The following is a 22,042-nucleotide window of genomic DNA, read 5'->3' as shown; positions in this document are numbered from 1 at the left end:
AGGTGTTGAATGCAAGTAGAAGCCACAATGTAGCAAGGCAGTCACATGCAGTTAATATTAACAACACAAAACAGTCGTCAAACAAGATACAAACAATTAATATTGTAAACTGATATTTTATTAATTATGATACTGACACCCAATCAAACAATATCATTGTGAATATATATATATATATATATATATATATATATATATATATATATATATATATATATATACAGGGCACAATATTTCACGCGAACCGCCGTTCTGTTCGCGTGTCGGTTACGCAAAATTAAATTTACGCGAACCGCAAATCGGTTACGTCATGATCTGTAAACGTTCAGAAATTAAAACTTGCAATCTTCACGATTACAGGAAGTTTATTCATGCAGACATACTACTGGTATTCCGACAAATGTTTTAGACTGATTTTTCGATACTTGATGCGCAGCAAACCAGTAAACAACATTATATTGCAACAGTTGTAACTTGCAACCAGTCTACAGTTTTAAAACATTTTTAAAGAAATGTGCTCGGACCGCTTGTAGACATACTATTGGATTGACTATAATTTTACATATGTTAAAAACAGTTTTAACGTAAACAGGAATCTAAAAGTGTCACAAAAATTGAACAATACTAACATCGCATAATGAGCTTTAAAAAACCCACATTTGGAACGTCACTGTAGTATATAAGTACCATTGATGAAGTGAAAGTAGCATAGCTACCGCAAATCGCAAAAAGGAATCCCTACAAATGAGTATTTATTTATTTCAAAGGCGTAGCGCTCATTACGCACAGTACGTAATGCAAAAACAAAATCCGGGAATAAGTTGAGGCTGTCTGTAACTGTTCTATAAAATATCCTCTTAATATTGATTCGAAAAAAGATTTTTAAAAATGTATCTACAGGTGTCCTGAGTTTTAAAATTTTCACAGAGGGAGGCCCCCCAAATCCCCCTGCTCGGGCACGCCTTTGGCGTGCGTAATTCTAAGAAAATTTCTGGCTACACCCCTGTATTTTGTTTCAGTACTGGGACTAATATTAAGTTCTTTTATAATATTGTTAACTTTAGCAAGCATTAAAGACATTTTCTTTTCTTTTTTTTAAATGTTTTCTTTTGTATTTGTTTTAACTTTGTTTCAGCTAAAAACTATGTATTTAAAATATAATTTCAACATAATTTTGAGGTAACCGGTCAGATAACCCATGGGTTACGCAAATATAATTCACGTAACCGAACAATTGGTTACCTAGGTAAAAACCACGTGAACCGACTTCGGTAACCTCAGATTTCGAAATATTGTCCCCTGTATATATATATATATATATATATATATATATATATATATATATATATATACACACACACACATATATATATACATACATACACATACACATACACATACACACATATATATACTGTAGATCCATTATGTATTGCGCCATTAATGTATTGCGATATGCCAACAGTAGCCCAAACATTGGCAGAAAAGGGAGCGAAACAAGTTGCCGTCGTAGGTATAGATGACAAGCGCGAGATCATGATGTTACTGGCAAGTTCGGCCAGTGGCAACCTGTTACCCCCTCAGATAATATACAAAGGTGTAACCGACCGATGCCACCCAATCTACAAGTTCCCCGACGATTGACACGTGATACATTCGGCAAATCACTGGAGCAACGAGCAGACGATGCTGGACTACATTGACAATGTGCTGGTTCCATATGCCAAAAGGGTGAAGAAAGAACTCCAACTACCAGCAAGACAGAAATCATTGGAAATCTTCGATGTATTTGCAGCCCATAGATGTCAATCATTTTTAGACCTGCTACGAAAATGGTCCTTTGAAGTGCGATTTGTCCCAGCTGGCTGCATCGGTGAGCTGAAGCCCATGGATTTATCGGTGAATGCAGAGTTTAAATTAGCAATCAAGGAAAAATTTACCGAGTGGTATGCTGACATTGTGGCCAAGAACATAAAAGAAAACACCAACAAGCCTGTTGACTTAAGAATCAGTTTGCAGTGTTCGAGATTAAATTTTTGGCCAGTATCCCAGTTGTATACTAACATTTCAAAATCTGGTATCCCACCTGAGAATTTAGTATTATATGGTATCCCAGTGGGATACTGGGTTCTTGAAGTCTGGTATCCAAAATTAAATTCTGGTATCCCCGGGATATCGGGATACCGTTAATCTCGAACACTGGTTTGATCAAACCGTTTCACACCCGGTGGATTGTGGCATGCATTGACAAGTTATCGAAAGACAAAGAAACCGTTACGCGTGGCTGGTGATCATCAGGTCTGCTTGCAGTGGTGTGAATTTTACTCGGAAAATAAACATTAGTGTTTGCTAATTACACATGGCGATTGACAATGATTTCTGTTTCATTTTGTTCACTGAATGACAGTGTGATATGCAATAAATCAATGTAGTTAAACAAATTTGGTTGTTCTATTTGTTAGTAAAGTCACTATATTTTTGCGTGTATAAAGTACTGCGATGATTAGTTGTTTAGCAGTTTTCGCAATACTTTGTTGTTTGCAAAACTTTCATGTTCTACAGTATATATATACATTGCATAATGCTTTAAAGGTCCACAATCATGGCACATTATTAATACACAGTATATAAAAAAAATACATAAAGATTACATTATTAACCATAAAAAACAAAAATACCACCCCAATTATTAATAAAGCGACTTTTTGTAAAACGCTCGGGGAAAAAACACTGATCCAGTTGATCTGACCTGCATCTGACCTGTGACGTAGCATCAGGTGAATTCCACTCATTCATTAGTAGGTTAGTTTGGCGACAGCATGTAATAGCTCATTCTTATCGGACGTTAGTTTGGACATTTTGGACTTGTCGCATTTGTCTATTTATTCTCATGCTACCTCGATTGGTGAGGAAGAAGGAGAAAATCTGTTAGGGGTACATCCCTATCAGTTTGAACTGTAGTACACCGACGATGATCCATCGAGCCAAATGCGGTCAGCCTAATTGCAGCCCGGAGCCCGGACGTCGCCCGGAGACAAAAACAAAGCCCGAATGTTAATGATGAGGTGTACATTGTTCATATTTGGCACACAGATACACCTCAACACGATGCATTTATATATGTTAAAAAAATAAATGTAGGAAAAATATTTTTTAGAAAAAATACTAATTAATATTAACTGATGACTGGATAGCATTTAAATAATTAATGTATTGCAATTATTATTAAAAACAACAAATACATGTACATACATTAAATATGTTTTTAAAAAACACATCATTAAATATGTTTTTAAAAAACCATCATTAAATATATTAAACAAGGCGCATTCATCGTCAGTCTAATCATTACTTGGTTACAGACATCTACGATTGGTACCTGTTTCGTTTACAAAATATGAAAATAGAAGATTTTATTGTTCGAAGTTAATCCTTTAATTGGTTAACTAAAGGCTTATTTGCAAAAATAAATTCAGATTTCGCAGACATCAGTAGCTTAGACAGCATGTGACACAGTTGGCTCACTACAAGATCAAGGAATCTAAGTGGTTGTGTGTGTACTGCCAATATGCTACAGCATCTGTGATTATGTAATGTCGTTGTAAAGAGGTGTTTTCAGACGCCAGATATTGATACACGTTTGTTCCTAATTTGCTGTCAGTGTTCGGAAAGTGTGAATTCCATTGTAATGAACAGAATAACACTGATGTACGTTTGTTCCCGACAAGTTGTGGTCGGATGGAGTAAATGTCGCAGTAACGACCGTCGTTGTAACGAGGTCTGACTGTATATGTTAAAACAATAAATGTAGGAAAAATATTTTTTAGAAAAAAATCACATTAATATTCGGTAGCCCTATCTGTTTTTGTCTTCGCGCAATGTTTGGGATATCGTTATGTACAGTCCGAACATGAAAAATGCGATTTGTTTCTAAAAAATATTTGTTTAACATATATAAATGCATCGTGTTGAGGTGTATCTTTGTGCCAAATATGAACAGTGTACACCTCGGCATTAACATTCGGGCTTTGTTTTTGTCTCCGGGCGACGTTCGGGCTCCAGGCTGCAAATAGGCTGAACAGGAGGGATACAGGCTTGGAACAGACAAGTTCTTTAACAAAAGTTTTGGTGCCATTCCCATCGACCATCTTAGATAATTGTCGTAATCCCCAGGTGTGAAGTGGTCACTACAAATCGAATCCCATCTTCGTATTCGGTTTAAGAACTGCTTCCGTGAAAACAGTGTCAGTTTGATTTGCAAACTTCTTTTGCTTTTAACTGCAGCTTTTGTACATCCATACACCGAACAATGGTTCACCATGTTTCACATTTGAAAGATATCTTCAAAATAATATTCCAAACATATAATTCAATTCAATAGAATAACATTTTCATGTTTTAAAAATACACGTGTTCCACTTCCATGTAAAATGACTGAAAGGCTGCGAATCACGCGTTCATGTTATGCCAGTTAGCACGTCACGGGGTCACGTGACTCGACTCTTGGAGTTCAGAGGCTTTTTGGCAAGCGATGGGAAAAAAGCGACTTTTTATTGCAAATATATTAAAAACGTATACATTTTTTAAAATTTATTTTATTGATACTTCATATATATTGTAAAAGGTATACGTAGATACCAAACAATAATGAATTACATTTTTGATAAATGTAGACCTTTAATTAATTGAATATTTTAACTTTTTGATATCTTATCTTTTATATGCACACCCCACAACCTCTGATGAGCTGGTCACAGAGCAATGATTGATACTGTAAGATCAACTGTAAGATCAACTGTAAGAAATACTGTAAAATAAACTTAAGCCAAACCTCAAAGACGAGGACGAATGCAAGCTGGGCTGCCAGGATGTGCCAGAAGACCTCAGATCGCCTGTACTCTCTATCTTCCCAGGGAGGGTTGCGGAAATCACGGTACCTGCAGAACACAAATACATATATTACAGACTGTAGGGCCTGCTCTCTGACCTGCCAGGTAGGGTTGTGGAAATCACGGTACCTGCAGTACACAAACACATATATTACAGACTGCACTTCCTAACCTGCCAGGTAGGGTTGTGGAAATCACGGTACCTACAGTACACAAACATATATTACAGACTGTAGGGCCTGCTCTCTGACCTGCCAGGTAGGGTTGTGGAAATCACGGTACCTGCAGAACACAAACACATATATTACAGACTGTAGGGCCTGCTCTCTGACCTGCCAGGTAGGGTTGCGAAAATCACGGTACCTGCAGTACACAAACACATATATTACAGACTGTAGGGTCTGCTCTCTGACCTGCCAGGTAGGGTTGCGGAAATCACGGTACCTGTAGTACACAAATACATATATTACAAACTGTACTCGTGTTATGCAAGGGAGGGTTGTGAAAATCAGTATATCAATCCACTGAGGTGGTTCGATCTTGCGACAGACTGACCTAACTCCTGCGACAGACTGACCTAACTCCTGCCCCCTGAGTTGAAGGTTGTCCAGTTATTGTTTGGTATTACTAATTTTGAAGATACTGACCTGCACTGTGTTACATTTCCTTTCAAGTTGTCAGCCGGACCATGGTCAGCCTGGAAATCTGCGGTGTTGAAGGTAGCCAAGGTGAAATTTATGTAACCCTTCAAACTGCCATCTTCACTGTACCGCAGCTGGTACACCAACCGTGGTATGGTGTCAGATGTCAGAGCAATGATGAAGGCCTAAAACAAAATATATTCTCAAAATACTTCTCATTAACAAATGCTTCAAAGCAGGCCTACACAAACTGCATGAGCTACCATTTTGTTCATGCTTAATCTTAATCAAATTTATTATCAAATTAGCTGTCACAATCAGCTATCGATCCCTGGAAATGACCGCGACATGCCGCCATTGTTGTCAAATGAAAATACTTGCCAAAAATAAAGTGATTAATAGTGTTTTTATTTTTATTTTATTTGCTGGAAATTTATAGTTTCTGTTGATTTATTACACACATTCAGTACATATATTTTTGAAGTACCAGAATAATATATAAAATAAACTGAATACATTTCAACTAAAATTTGTCAAAATATACATGTATTTAGTAAGTCATTTTACAGCCATTTGAGATCAATACTTACATTTGATATGATAGCAATTCTTGAAAGGCCATACAGAACACTGTACCAGATACCTGAAAATCAATTAATACCTGTCTAAAATAAATCTTTTCAGACACCAAAACAAAGACATAATAATCATTTAATCACAAAAGATTAACAGATGTTTACATGTATATCAATCAGAACAGCAATCTCAACTGAATTAACCTTCTGACTATTGGTTTAATTTTTGACAAAAACCATGCTGAATGGGTCAAATTAATATCTTTTACTCATATTTTCACTTAAAATGTTTATAAATACATAAAATGTTTATATGTGAATCGAAAAGTATTATTTTTGTGAGTTTTACTAATTTTAATTATATTTTAGATCAGTTAATGTTGATTAAAATTAGGCCAAACATTTATAAAGTTGCACTTTTGTGGCTAGATGTCCAGTATTTATGGCCATTAGTACAATAACTCTGTTTTACTGGAAACAAACTATGATTCATATCCCAATATTTCTTGATTTTCATTGTTGGTAAAACGTTCTAAATCAGCTATAAATTCCATGCTCCACCATTGTTGTCAACTGAAAATACTTACCTAAAACCACCTTTTTAACTCAAAATTCCCAGGTATTTTTAAGGCAAAAACAAAAAACTAAAGTGGGCATTATCAAGATTAGCCTCGATCAGTGTTGTTCTACTGTTATTTCCGGTCAGTGCCATGTGCAAAACTGGGAAATATGAATGAGTGAATATGAGTGAGTATGTGATATACGGTGTGTCAGCTTGCAGTAGTTAAGCATGAATTCAAAGTAAAAATAAGATTTTCTTATTTACCTATTGTGGCTACCCGCTCTGCCATCGGCCGTCTTAAGTGTGTAATAAACTTGAGTGCATCGGTTCGAATCTCTATGATGTTGTTGAGAAGAGAAAATAGTGGAGCAAGGGGAAATGCAGCACAAAAGATAGTTAGGAAACCAAACTGTAAAACTGAAAACAGAAGAAGAAGAAAAAAACATGAACAATACCACTTTAACTCTTTCACCCCTACAGGCCGGTATACCGGCTTACAAATAACAACTCCGCTCAGCACGACAGGCCGGTATAGCGGCTTGTAACACCTGTTCATATTTGGCGCCGAGTGACGCGTCATTATTATAATTAGCTAAAATCTCGCGCGAGCATAAACCACGTGTGAAGTTTGTTTATGGCTGCGCCCAGGTTTTACGTTGTTTTCAAATAGTTTTTGCAAGTTTATATCAATATTTTATCTGTATTTTGAAATGAATTCCAACGGAGATAATTCACCTGTTGTGAGCAATGACGGAGATTCCGACAATGAGTTTTCAGACGATGAAATGTGGAATAACATGGACTTTGGTGCGTTTGATTTAATCGAAATTGGCGAGCTTGAACAAAACATCATTCAGCGTGCAAACTTAGAAGAAAACGATGCCGATGACGACCTGCAAGATGACTTGCCATTGTTTTATCATGCACCTGAATTTACCTGGACACGTGAGCCATATTTAGTTAGGTGCCGATCAACTTTTGTTAAAAATCCAGGCCCCGTAAAATTGTTTGACATTGACACTAAGGCCACTCAGTATTTTTCTTTGTTTTATACCAATGCAATGTTTGAAAAAATTGTGGAATTTACAAACATGAATGCCATGAGAAAGCGAACCAAACTTTCATTCGGGTTGTTCAATACCTGTAATCACTGTGGCTCCACTGGCATTGTAAGTCAACTTGTATATACTTTGTGAAATTCAAATTAATTAAATACATAACTTATTGATCAATCTTGACTTTATTTTCACATTATTATCATGTTTCATTTATCAAATACATGAAAGATATGCAAATTTTACCTGTATTTACCTGGTTTTCACCTGTATGGTATATCATTTTAAAAATATTATTTTATATTTAGACAGTCTATCCACTCCCCTTTCTGGAAATGTATAGTTTGTAATCAAAATTACCGATAGATTAACTGGTTTTATCCATTACCTAATGTGACCCTAAATTTGCAATATAAACTCAGGGTGCAGGGAACTATAGTGCAATAAATACTTAGTGGTGAAAGAGTTAATGACAACTTCACTGACAACAATAAATTGTCATTAAAACTCCAAAACATATCAATGTTCCATATCAAAGCACAAGAGAGAACTGGTATAATACAAAATCATTTCAAGATATTGGAAGAAGAGTTTAATACTATCTAATCAATATACATGTAGAGAATTGTTACAATACAAACTCATTTTCAGATATTCATAGAAGAGAGAAGTAACTCAGTAACTACAGAGAATACAATACAAACTCATTTCCAGATATTCATAGAAGAGAGAAGAAACTCAATATTTATCGAGAATTGTTACAATATAAACCCATTTCCAGATACTGATAGAAGAGAGAAGTGTTTCAATAATTCAAGAGAATTGTTACAATACAAACCCATTTCCAGATATTCATAGAAGAGAGAAGTATTTCAATAACTATAGAGAATTGTTACAACATAAACCCATTTCCAGATATTAATGAACTACATAGAGAATTGTTACAACATAAACCCATTTCCAGATATTCATAAACTATATAGAGAATTGTTACAACATAAACCCATTTCCAGATATTCATAAACTATATAGAGAATTGTTAAAATATAAATCCATTTCCAGATATTCATAAACTATATAGAGAATTGTTAAAATATAAACCCATTTCCAGATATTCATAAATTATATAGAGAATTGTTAAAATATAAACCCATTTCCAGATATTCATAAACTATATAGAGAATTGTTCAAATATAAACCCATTTCCAGATATTCATATAAGAGACAAGTATTTCAATAATTAAAGAGAATTGTTACAATACAAACAAATCCATTTCCAGATACTCATAGAAGAGAGAAGTGTTTCACTAATTAAAGAGAATTGTTACAATACAAACAAACCCATTTCCAGATACTCGTAGAAGAGAGAAGTATTTTGTGCAGGTTGTAATTTCATATCTTTCTCCCATGCTGTCCGTGCCAACTTTTGTTCCTTTGTTTCTTTGGAGCATTTTCGCTTAACAAACTTAATCAACTTCCTGAAATTAAAATATATACAATGCAACTATACACTTGTGTCCATTTATTAATTTATTTGAAGAAACTGACCTCAGTGGTGTAGTGGTTATGCCATTGGACTAGAGACTGGTAGGTACTGGGTTCACATCCCACCTGAGGCAATGAGGGATTTTCATGTAAGTACCGGCGCCAACCCAGAGTGAGTGCACCGCTAGGTTTAACGGGTAGGTGTAAGGCCACATACACCAAGTTTCACCCACTTCATGGGTGCGATTATGTGTGTGTCTCAAGTGTATGACCCCCGCATGGGGGATGATTACCCAGCATGCACTGCAGATTCCATGTACCCCTGGCTCAGATCATACCAAGATAGCTCAACTGACAGCAAGCGTGGAGCAGTCCTGTCAAGTAGTCCCATACCAAAATGGAAATACTACAGCTTCATCATCCATCTCATAACATCATCCATGCTTGTGAAGTCCAAAAACAAAAAATGTCTTTGTCACTGTGTTAAAAGTTTGTGTTGTTTTAAAAAAAAATAACATTTGAACAATTTAAAATTGTTTTCACTACCTCAAATCACACTAAGTGAAACATTTCAGATGTACTGAAATGAATAATCTAAACAATAAAATCTAAGTAATGTTTGATTTCAATTACCACAAATGACTCTAATGTTTAAAAACAAGGGTCTGTCACTTTTAAACAGTGTGGTCTACTGTTACCAAACTCATGAAAATTAACAAAGCTGAATCATATTAAAGCTATAAAATTTTGAACAAATTTACCTAAAAAACTTTAATTATTAAGGACCTTTTCACTTTTCTTTGAGGCCTGAATAACAAATATTCATTGCACAATTCATTATTTAGGTATTTTCAATAGATAAATGTGCATGGTGACCGTGAAGGTTCCACATGGTGGCCACTACTTACGGTAGGACTATTTCAATGAAGTTGTTCTGAATGAGTTGCTTCCCTATCATGATGATAGCCAGTTGGATGCAGAGTTCGATGAGACAGCCTCCAGCCTCGCACTGTGAAACAACACAATAAAACATCAAATAAAGCAAGGTGCTTGTTATTACAGGTAGATACACATGTTCATAACACACTTATTGCATACAATGAATACCAAGTTTATGTCAATAATGACACATATTTCAGTCACTTATTGCAACTTATTTTCATGCTTATATCAAATTAAGGTTCAAGCACGTTGTCCTGGGCATACACTTCAGCTACTTGGGTTGTCTGTCCAGGACAGAGGGTTAGTTGTTAGTGGTTAGTGAGAGAGAAGTCGGTGTAGTGGCCTTATACCTAGTTACCCATACACCTACATGTACATTGTAGCTACCCACTGAGTGATTAAAACCTGCTCTTTGTGGAAGCCGGTACCAGGCTGCGAACTCAGTACCTACCAGCCTTATGTCCGATGGCTTAAGCACTACACCACTGACGCCAGTAAAAAAATACATTAAATAAAGCAAGGTGCTCGTTATTACAAGCAGATACATGTGTTCATGTGATACTTATTGCATACAATGAATACCAAGTTGATGTCAAGAATGACACATATTTTACAGGGATATAAACTTCATACAAAAAGGAAGAGAATTTAACTTGGAAGTTGTTATCCAAAAAAAAGGTGTTTTAGACAATGTAGTTTCATAATTCAGGTTAAGTAAGGCACAATACATAGACATAATATAGGTCCTACACAGGGTCATCAGATTAGTTTTTAATATGAAAAAGTGCTACATTCCAATGAGGGGTTTTGTAGGCTACCCCCCCCCCCCCCCACCCCCCATTTCAGTAACATGTATTAATAAAGACATATTTTCACCAGTTTAACACAAAGATTCTACACAAGAACACACAACTAACCTCCTCTTGTCTGGCACCAAATATTGTTCTGTACTTTCCTGGTCGTCCCACAAACCTGCGAATTACAACAGAAACCATTTCAACAGTTTACAAATTAAATACTTTGTTGTAGAGAAACTAAAGGACAGCAATACTGTGTATAATTTATTTAAAAAACCCAGCTATTAAATATTTAACTTGCAGAGCAGCAAAATAATTTACTGGTTTGCTATTAATAAAATCTACAAAAATAAACAACTATTACATGTATATCTATTTAAAACTGACTACCATACATTGAGGTGAACACTGACAGTTGCAACTGTAAACCAAGTTTCACAGTTCTACAACCTGTAGTTTGTGACACATGGAGTAAAGCACAAAAATTGATGTCACAGCTGCCATCGGAAAAAGTAATACTACTAAACAAAAAAAAAAAAAAATAGTCTCAATTAAAAAAATAAAGAAAAAAGTCTGAACTAAAAACCTATTTAGTAGATGCATGGGTTTGTTTTGACACTCTAGCCAATATAAAATGGCTATTTACCTCCCTTTGAAGAAAGCGATGTAGACAATAGAAGAGAAGTAGTTACAGAACTGCAGAGCGAACAGTTTCAGAGTGATGCTGTTGTCGTACTCGCTCTGTGTCCGCAGACACTCCAAATCCGTCAGCCAGAAGGCCAGGTAGCCATAAATCTGAAAAACATGATCTCATGTCAAAACAGTTTCATTAAAACAGCTAATTAGTCTATTGACACTTTTATGTCACAGCTGGTTGTTGTGAGTTCACATTGATTAAATGGAAACTAATTGATTATATGTTTTTGTTTTTTGTCAGGAATTTAATTTAAGGGACAACAGGCGCATTAACAAGACAGTGTTAGTGGGTATGAATGAGCCCCTTGTTAACAAATACTATTATTTTCTGCAGTTCTTCACCTTAAAAAAATTATTATTAGCGATGAACTATAACACGTTCAACCTTACACAAATTCCTGGTGACACACATGCACCCTGTTTATTTTAAGCCACAAATTCCAAAACTTAAAATAAATTCCAGGTGACACCCATTGTTTAATTTAAGCCACAAACTCCTAAACCTTTCAATTCCTGGTGACACTCATGCATATGGTGTACCTCTAGCAATAACCACATCCAACTGATAAGACTTGTTTATTCTTAAGAAAATTTTAAGATTTTATGAAATTATATATGAAAAGCAAAGAAATCATACTTACAAAATTGAGAAGGATGATGAATGCCAAATTGATAAGAGCTGCAGTAACCGTGGTAACAAGACTTGCGTTCTGGTATATGAGGTTAACGGTTGTTGTGCCCACCGTGTTGTTCACCTGAATCTGCTTTGGCAGCAGTTGTAAGGCTGCGAGCATGGAGACTCGATAGGCTATCACTCCAATCACAGCGCCAATAGCGAGCGCTGCCTAGAAAACAAATTGACATTTACATTTATTAAATTAATATTTAAACTACTAGTGTGAGGGAAACTTTGAATGATTCCCATTTTGAGAAATATTTTACCTGAACTGGGCCTGTGCTTATAAACTTTTTAGAGTCCAGACTCAATCTCAAATGATATCACAAGCATGCAGTATGTATGGCATTGCATGACAATTAAGTCTCAGACTCTAAAGGTTTTATAAGTGCCCTGCCAGGTCCTCGAATTGCTGGGGGAAAATTGATGATTTCATGAGATCGTGTTTTTGTTAGAGGTTAGGTTACCGTAAGAATTAGCCTATTATTTTTTATCACATCCAAAGTGCAAGTATTTGAATTAAAATATGAAGAAATTTGTTTTGTCTGAAGACTCCCTAATGCATTTTTAATCAATAACAGTCAGATGTCTAGCATCTGGCCTCAGATTTAATCAAACCAATATAAAACTGTTCTCACACTCCCCTCTACAAAACACATTCATTTTTTGCTTAGAAATACTCATCAGCATCATGAAAACTGAACCCAAACTCTGAAGAAAACACATCATCTTCCTAATGGCAATCAAATCTATATAACTGCTTGCATCCCAAACCCCTGGTTGCTAACATCTTCTGAAACCTAGGTTAGCTCAACTAAAGAGAACTGGAACAATTTTGGACATGAACAATTCCTTGGCATATTCTTTAAAGCAATACACATTTTCATCATGTTTACTGTCTGAGACTGTTTGCTGTGTGAAACTCACGAGGAAGATCATGACGGAGTACGACAGCATGAAGACGGGGAATCTCCGTCGCCAGAACGGGAGATGTGGCTCCTTCATCTGAAATTAGAAACAGCTTCTTACACTATACACTCTTCTTACACTATACAGTCTACACTGGTGATATAGACAGTAAAACCTATACAGTCTACAGTGGCGATATAAACAGTAAAACCTATACAGTCTACAGTGGCGATATAAACAGTAAAACCTATAGTCTACAGTGGCGATATAAACAGTAAAACCTATACAGTCTACAGTGGCGATATAAACAGTAAAACCTATACAGTCTACAGTGGCGATATAAACAGTAAAACCTATACAGTCTACAGTGGTGATATAAACAGTAAAACCTATACAGTCTACACTGGCGATATAAACAATAAAATCTATACAGTCTACAATGGCGATATAGACAGTAAAATCTATACAGTCTACAGTGGCGATATAGACAGTAAAACCTATACAGTCTACACTGGCGATATAGACAGTAAAACCTATACAGTCTACAGTGGTGCTATAAACAATAAAATCTATACAGTCTACAGTGGTGATATAGACAGTAAAACCTATACAGTCTACAGTGGTGATATAAACAGTAAAACCTATACAGTCTACACTGGTGATATAGACAGTAAAACCTATACAGTCTACAGTGGTGATATAAACAGTAAAACCTATAGTCAACAGTGGTGATATAAACAGTAAAACCTATACAGTCTACAGTGGTGATATAAACAGTAAAACCTATAGTCTACACTGGTGATATAAACAGTAAAACCTATACAGTCTACAGTGGTTATATAAACAGTAAAACCTATACAGGCTACAGTGGTGATATAAACAGTAAAACCTATACAGTCTACAGTGGTTATATAAACAGTAAAACCTATACAGGCTACAGTGGTGATATAAACAGTAAAACCTATAGTCAACAGTGGTGATATAAACAGTAAAACCTATACAGTCTACACTGGTGATATAAACAGTAAAACCTATACAGTCTACAGTGGTGATATAAACAGTAAAACCTATACAGTCTACACTGGTGATATAAACGGTAAAACCTGTATAATCTACATTGAATGAATGAATGAATGAATGTTTAACGACACCCCAGCACGAAAAATACATCGGCTATTGGGTGTCAAACTATGGAAATGCAAATAAATAAAGTGATGATCAACATCAATATAAAAATTCAAGGTTTAAACAAAAACAGTGTAAAGAACTGTGCAAAAATACAAATATAAATATCACAGAATTTTACGGACACCGAAATTTACTCTAAACTTCAATTTGTGCTGTATTGGCCATTCTCAAAGAGAATGTTACACCCCTGCACCACAGTGAGGTTACAGCACGCACAGGGGTAATCTACATTGGTGATATAAACAGTAAAACCTATACAGTCTACACTGGTGATATAAACAGTAAAACCTATAAAGTCTACACTGGCGATATAGACAGTAAAACCTATACAGTCTACAGTAGTGATATAAACAGTAAAACCTACAGTCTACACTGGTGATATAAACAGTTATACCTATGTTTACAGTCTACACTTGTGATATAAACAGTAAAACCTGTATTGTTTACACTGGTGATTTACACAGTAAAACCTATATAGTCTACACCTATGACAGTAAAAACCTACTACAACAGCAACTTGCAAAACATCATGTTTGTCAAGTGCAAACTAAAGGTGCTACTACTGTATAATATTTTACAATGTTCTTAGTAGTAGTACTAGCATTAGTACATGCAAAAGTAAAGTATAGGTGTATCCAACATAAAAAGAAACGGTTATATAGCATCAGACATATGGTTAAGGACCACACAGATATTGAGAGAGGAAACCCGCTGTCACCACTTCATGGGCTACTCTTTCCGATTAGCAGCAAGGGATCTTTTATATGCACCATCCCACATACAGGGTAGTACATACCACTGCCTTTGATATATCAGTTATGGTGCATTGGCTGGAACAAGAAATAGCTCAATGGACCCCGCCCCGTATCCAACATAAAACCATAGTCTTTGTGCTTTGTTTGCAATACCACATATAGCATATTTTCAACAGAAAAATTAATTCATCACAATAACCTAATTATGATTTGTAACATATAGATTTTCTGGGATATACTACCACACCAAGTTTGTGATTATGCTTGGAAGATTTTCATTCAACAAAATTGTTCATTGAAAACATAAAATATTTTACTCTATATTAAATCCAATAATAAATGGTAAGTAACTAGCAAGACTACAGTTTGATGACACAAGGATAAGGATGAAGAAATAACATTTGTACCCCAGTGATAGGATTGACTTTCATGATTTCATGGTTTTGAAGTGTTGCAAGATATTCTGGTCGAGGCGGTTCCTGTAAAAGAAAAAAACATCCACACAATAAATACCATTAATAACTGGTTACAAAGAGGAAATACAGTTGTCCTAATGACTTGTTGTTTGGATAACCTGCAACATTTATATAGAAGTTCAAGTTAAAAGTTTGTCGTCTTAAACAATACTACTAGAGCACAATGATTAATTAATCATTGGCTATTGTATGTCGAAACGTCTACAGTATTACTGAAACTTTTTCTATTAGTAGCAAGAGATCTTTTAAATGAACATTTCCACAGACAGGACAGCACATACCATGGGACACTGGTTGAGATGGGGGAAAACAATGGGACCACTGAGGTTTCATCCTACGACCCAGGTACATTGGACGGGCACTGTACTGACTGAGCTATATCCTGACCCAATAAACTATTTCCATATCATTATGGCATGCACCATACAGATCTATTTTCAGAGACAAAAGATGACGAGTTTTATAAATTAATTAAAGTACCTCTTCATGAATGAAGTTTGTAAGATCCCACTTGTGTTGGATTGTGGCTTGTCTTCTCTTCCAGAATTCCAAAAATAATGTCCCTGTAACAAAGAAACACTATGTACATGTATTTAGTCAAGTGTGTGTGTGTGTGTGTGTTAGTAATGTGTGTGTGTGTGTGTGTTAGTAACATGTGTGTATGTGTGTGTGTGTGTATGTGTGCGTGTGTTAGTAATGTGTGTGTATGTGTGTGTGTTAGTAATATGTGTTTGTGTGTGTGTGTGTTAGTAATGTGTGTGTATGTGTGTGTGTGTGTGTGTGTTAGTAATGTGCGAGTGTTAGTTATGTTTGTGTGTGTGTGTATGTGTGTTAGTAATGTGTGTATGTGTGTGTGTGTGTTAGTAATGTGTGTATGTGTGTGTGTGTTAGTAATGTGTGTGTGTTAGTAATGTGTGTATAGGTGTGTGTGTGTATGTGTATGTGTGTCAGTAATGTGTGTGTATGTGTGTCAGTAATGTGTGTGTATGTGTGTTAGTAATGTGTGTGTATGTGTGTGTGTTGGTAATGTGTGTATGTGTGTGTGTGTTAGTAATGTGTGTGTGTTAGTAATGTATGTGTGTATGTGTGTGTGTGTTAGTAATGTGTGTATATGTGTATGTGTGTGTGTTAGTAATGTGTGTGTATGTGTGTGTGTGTGTGTGTTAGTAATATGTGTGTATGTGGGTGTTTGTTAGTAATGTGTGTGTATGTGTGTGTGTGTGTTAGTAATGTGTGTATGTGTGTTAGTAATGTGTGTGCATGTGTGTGTTAGTAATGTGTGTGTGTGTGTTAGTAATGTGTGTATATGTGTGTGTTAGTAATGTGTGTGTATGTGTGTGTGTGTTAGTAATGTGTGTGTATATGTGTGTGTTAGTAATGTGTGTGTAAATGTGTGTGTATATGTGTGTGTTAGTAATGTGTGTGTATATGTGTGTGTGTTAGTAATGTGTATGTGTGTGTTAGTAATGTGTATGTGTGTGTGTGTGTTAGTAATGTGTGTGTGTGTGTGTGTTAGTATTGTGTGTATATGTGTGTGTGTTAGTAATGTGTGTGTGTTAGTAATGTGAGTGTATGTGTGTGTGCACGTTTGTGTTTGTTAGTAATGTGTGTGTGTGTTAGTAATGTGTGTGTGTGTTAGTGTGTGTGTGTGTGTGTGTGTCTGCCTGCCTGATTAAATTAAATACATTAAATTTTATAATTTACCCCATCATGGACGACATTTCATTTTAAATATATGTTAGAGATATAAAATAATTATGTTCTATATTTTACATTATTGCATTTTGGATACACAAACAGGCACATGTGCAGAAAATTATGCATGGGGGAAGGGCCAGACTGCCCAAGCAAAGTTTCTAGGGGGTTCAGGTCATGAAAACCCAGAGAAAGTTTTTTTTAAATTGCTTTGTTTGAATCCTGAAAAAAAACCCTGCACACACGCTTGACAAAATATAAAATAATAAAAGTACATACCCCACAATGACATAAACACAGCAAAAAACACAGTGGCTCCATTATCAAATATTCGACTTGCAGCAGAATGGGTGCAGGCCTCACTGAGTTTCCAGTAGGGGCACTGTTTGTCGCAGAGTGGACACATGGTAATGTTGTCAGCTGCACAGAGTTCTGAGCTGAAAACAACAACAAAAATCCCTTTGTGTATGTTTGGTATTTTAAGCAATATATATTTGCAATATAAGTCTATGTTAACAAATACAAGAGATGTACATCAGTGTGAAAAAAACTAATTAGTCAAATGTGCAATATAAATATTTGGTAATGCCCAGTTGTCCATAATCATTGCACATTATACTTAACAAAATTAATTAAGGGCCATTAGATACATGGGCGGCACGGTGTAAAACAAAATAGTGGTATGGCTCGAGGTTGCCAGACTCCTTTCAAATTCACAAGTGAAGGACATTTTCACAGATATAACAAAACACACACACACACACACACACACACACACACACACAAATGAGGTCTGTCATGGCCGTACCTTTTCTAAAAGTGGTACAGCTATGGCTGTACCAGCCATACCATCTGCACTGACCCTGAGATATTTATGACATTTTTCTTCACATATGCTACAAGATACATTTAAAAAAAACATACTAGATGCACTCAAACAATGTTTAGAAATCATGTGATCAAAACTTGTTCACACAATACACTTAACAAAGCCTGACCAGAAGATCTACTGGCCATTAATTAATTTTATTGAGTAACCATAAAAACCAGGTAATACTGATGGGTCAAAATGTACTAAGCAAATATTTTGGCATCTCTTTCGGACACCCGTGAAGCTCTTCTAACTGCTATCTGAAGGTTTAGCAAAATAAAGTGGGATATTCTGAATTTAAAATCAAATTGATTCTGCATGTTTGAGTGAGAATTCACAGGGCTGCACTTGCACAGGATTAGGAGAAAGGGTTCAAATTTGTCAAGTCTCTTGTAAAATGCATGAAAATTGGCAGCTCTGCCTTTGTGAGTGACTTACGTAGCAGTGTTGGTGTACATGATGATACAACCATAAATGAAAACAATAAGGCCAACGGCGGAGGCGGGAACCAGCATAGTTGTGTAGAAACCAAGCCAGGCGAAGTACATGGCAATCTTCTCACCAAAATATTGCCTGGAAAAAGAAATTATAAACAGGTAATTTATAAAGAATATTAAATAGTAAAAAAAAATATATGTCTGAATGGTACAAAAAAATATCTTTGATAATTAGAATGGATTCTGAATGACTTACTCATTCTTTAAAGTCAATATTTTTTAATAAAGATATTGGGACTAAGTTTTTTTTAGAGAACACAAGTGTTTAAGCATACAGGTTTTTTTTAATCGTAGGTGTTTAAGCATTGTAAATAATTCCATGCATGCAAGTCAAAAACAGACTTTGTAATTCTGCCCATTTATAATTGTTTTATAGTACACATCTCACAAACAGATGGAATTTTGCCCCTGATCTCTGTATTGGAAAATACCATACCAATGTCAATTAGATATTGTTCTTCCATTGTCAAATGGTATGGATAATTATATCTAATGTTTGGGTAAAGTTGCCAATTGAGATTATTGCCAGGTAAATAGTGAAAGTGACATTAGCCAAATGCCCAAGAGAATGAAATGCCCAGTGTGGAATGCAAGTTAGAGAATGAAACTGAGAGAGACAATGTTTGGATGACCCTGTAATTTGAACATTATACCTGAATAAACTTCTTTTTTTTTTAAATGTGTTTAACTACACCACTAGAGCACACTGATTTACTAATCATCAGCTTTTGAATGTCAAACATTTGGTAATTTTGACATGTAGTCTTAGAGAGGAAACCTGCTACATTTTTCGATTAGTAGCAAACAATCTTTTATATGCACCCATCTCACAGACAGAATACCACAACCTTTGATATACCAGTACAGGCCTTGCTGGTGTTGTGATTAAGTCACTGAACATGAAGCTGGTAGGTACTGGGTTCGCAGCCCAGTACCAGCTCCCACCCAGAGCGAGTTTTAACGACTCAATGGGTAGGTGTAAGACCACTACACCCCCTATTTTTTCACCAACCACTAATCATTAACAACTAACCCACTGTCCTGGACAGACAGACCAGATAGATGAGGTGTGTGCCCAGGACAGCGTGCTTGAACCTTAATTGGATATAAGCATGAAAATAAGTTGAAATGAAATGATATACATGTTTCAGTTGTGGTGCACTGGCTGGAACAAAAAATAGCCGAATGAGTGAGTAATTACAAGATATACATCAAAATTAATCCATATAATACATATATATAGATAAGTACATATTAATTATCTAGTAAACATGGAGTAATTGTTGGAACCTGATGTGGTCGTGTGGCTGGAATTTGAGGAAGTTTCTCCAGTTGGCCCAGTAGTCAAACAACACCTTGCGCGGGTTGTCAGCTGACCCGGGCTTCCAGTGACCCTAATATGCACAAAAACACAAAACACAATTTTATAAACATACATAAAACACCAATATACACGTAGTTGCTTCCAGTGACACTAAATATACACAAAAACACAAAACATTATAAACATACATAAAACACCAATATACATGTAGTTGCTTCCAGTGACCCTAAATATACACAAAAACACAAAACACTATTTTATAAACATACATAAAACACCAATATACATGTAGTTGCTTCCAGTGACCCTAAATATACACAAAAACACAAAACACTATTTCACAAACATAGCGAAAACACAAAAATCCACTGTTTTAAAATGTCATGGATTACAAGTTTTGAATTTGTCTAATAACATAGCGTGGGCTACCCTCATACTGAAGAATTCTGTATATATAGTTATATACTAGACGAAACGTCGAGTTTTATCTTCTCTTAACTTTGTTGTTTTAAAGTGGATTGTTTTCAGACAAAAACTCTTGCAGGAAAATTGCATTTATTTTCTTGAAACTCTACCATCTTAACAAACAAATTCCTTGCTTTCAATAAAACATGGAACAAAATGTATTGTACTAGTGTTGAAACCATCAATTGTCCTGATTTATTTATAACATACAATGTACCTGTACATAACAGTAATAGATATTTATATATATATATATATATATATATATTTATATATATGTGTACTTTCCTACACAGATGATAGTACACATATCTTTGATGTTGAATTGAGAAATCCTAAAATAAGTTTTGTCAATTGAGAGGATCGAACCTTTGACCCATCAAATGTCAGACAAGTGCTCTACGATAGTGAGTGTAAAACATAATACCCACCTCATGTAGTGGAAAGGCTGCAGAGTAATAACCATCAGCCAGCATCTTCTTGAACCCTGCAGTCAAATACCACCACATTAAAAACTGAGTAAGTCAGTCAAATACCACCACATTAAAAACTGAGCAAGTCAGTCAAATACCACCACATTAAAAACTGAGTAAGTCAGTCAAATACCACCACATTAAAAACTGGGTAAGTCAGTCAAAATACCACAACATTAAAAACTGAGTAAGTCATTCAAAATACCACCACATTAAAAACTGAGTAAGTCAGTCAAATACTACCATATTAAAAACTGAGTAAGTCAGTCAAATACCACCACATTAAAAACTGAGTAAGTCAGTCAAATACTACCATATTAAAAACTGAGTAAGTCAGTCAAATACCACCACATTAAAAACTGGGTACGTCAGTCAAATACCACCGCATTAAAAACTGGGTACGTCAGTCAAATACCACCACATTAAAAACTGAGCAAGTCAGTCAAATACCACCACATTAAAAACTGAGTAAGTCAGTCAAATACCACCACATTAAAAACTGGGTAAGTCAGTCAAAATACCACAACATTAAAAACTGAGTAAGTCATTCAAAATACCACCACATTAAAAACTGAGTAAGTCAGTCAAATACTACCATATTAAAAACTGAGTAAGTCAGTCAAATACCACCACATTAAAAACTGAGTAAGTCAGTCAAATACTACCATATTAAAAACTGAGTAAGTCAGTCAAATACCACCACATTAAAAACTGGGTACGTCAGTCAAATACCACTGCATTAAAAACTGGGTACGTCAGTCAAATACCACCGCATTAACAACTGGGCATGTCAGTCAAATACCACTACATTAAAAACTGGGCACGTCAGTTTTATTACATTAACATATAGTGATAGAAAGAAATAAGAGATCACATAAAAGGTTTCAGTTTATTTTGTTTAACCATAGCAAATAAACAAAACATGGCATTGAAAAAAAATCCTGAATATAGTCTAAGGAAAAAGTGCCATAGAGAATGAAAAATTCCACAGCTATCTCCACGGCACTGCTGATTGCCAAGGTCAATTGCAGGGGTTGTAGATTGATTTATTAATAATTGGCTATTGGATGT

At 35.4% G+C, this 22,042-nt stretch overlaps 1 protein-coding gene across 8 annotated transcripts in view; it reads right to left on the bottom strand.

Annotated features, from left to right (window-relative positions):
* Nucleotides 1–22,042, bottom strand: part of LOC121370829 (anoctamin-1-like) — a 79,608-nt gene that overhangs the window by 7,602 nt on the left and 49,964 nt on the right. For all 8 annotated transcript variants that reach the window (XM_041496324.1, XM_041496328.1, XM_041496323.1 and 5 more), the window contains 16 exons: nt 20,930–20,985; nt 20,000–20,103; nt 18,651–18,785; nt 17,621–17,778; nt 16,127–16,209; nt 15,578–15,649; nt 13,246–13,323; nt 12,284–12,487; nt 11,593–11,741; nt 11,067–11,121; nt 10,116–10,216; nt 9,064–9,200; nt 6,932–7,084; nt 6,121–6,173; nt 5,537–5,715; nt 4,832–4,937 (listed from right to left, as the gene is read on the bottom strand). In XM_041496324.1, the coding sequence (XP_041352258.1) occupies nt 4,832–4,937; nt 5,537–5,715; nt 6,121–6,173; nt 6,932–7,084; nt 9,064–9,200; nt 10,116–10,216; nt 11,067–11,121; nt 11,593–11,741; nt 12,284–12,487; nt 13,246–13,323; nt 15,578–15,649; nt 16,127–16,209; nt 17,621–17,778; nt 18,651–18,785; nt 20,000–20,103; nt 20,930–20,985 (1,823 nt within the window). The remainder of the gene's footprint in view (nt 1–4,831; nt 4,938–5,536; nt 5,716–6,120; nt 6,174–6,931; nt 7,085–9,063; nt 9,201–10,115; nt 10,217–11,066; nt 11,122–11,592; nt 11,742–12,283; nt 12,488–13,245; nt 13,324–15,577; nt 15,650–16,126; nt 16,210–17,620; nt 17,779–18,650; nt 18,786–19,999; nt 20,104–20,929; nt 20,986–22,042) is intronic.

This window comes from Gigantopelta aegis, chromosome 4 (genome assembly GCF_016097555.1).
Source record: "Gigantopelta aegis isolate Gae_Host chromosome 4, Gae_host_genome, whole genome shotgun sequence".
Lineage (NCBI taxonomy): Eukaryota > Metazoa > Mollusca > Gastropoda > Neomphalida > Peltospiridae > Gigantopelta > Gigantopelta aegis.
Note: the sequence above shows the minus strand (reverse complement) of the source record. Positions and strands in the feature narration are given on the sequence as shown.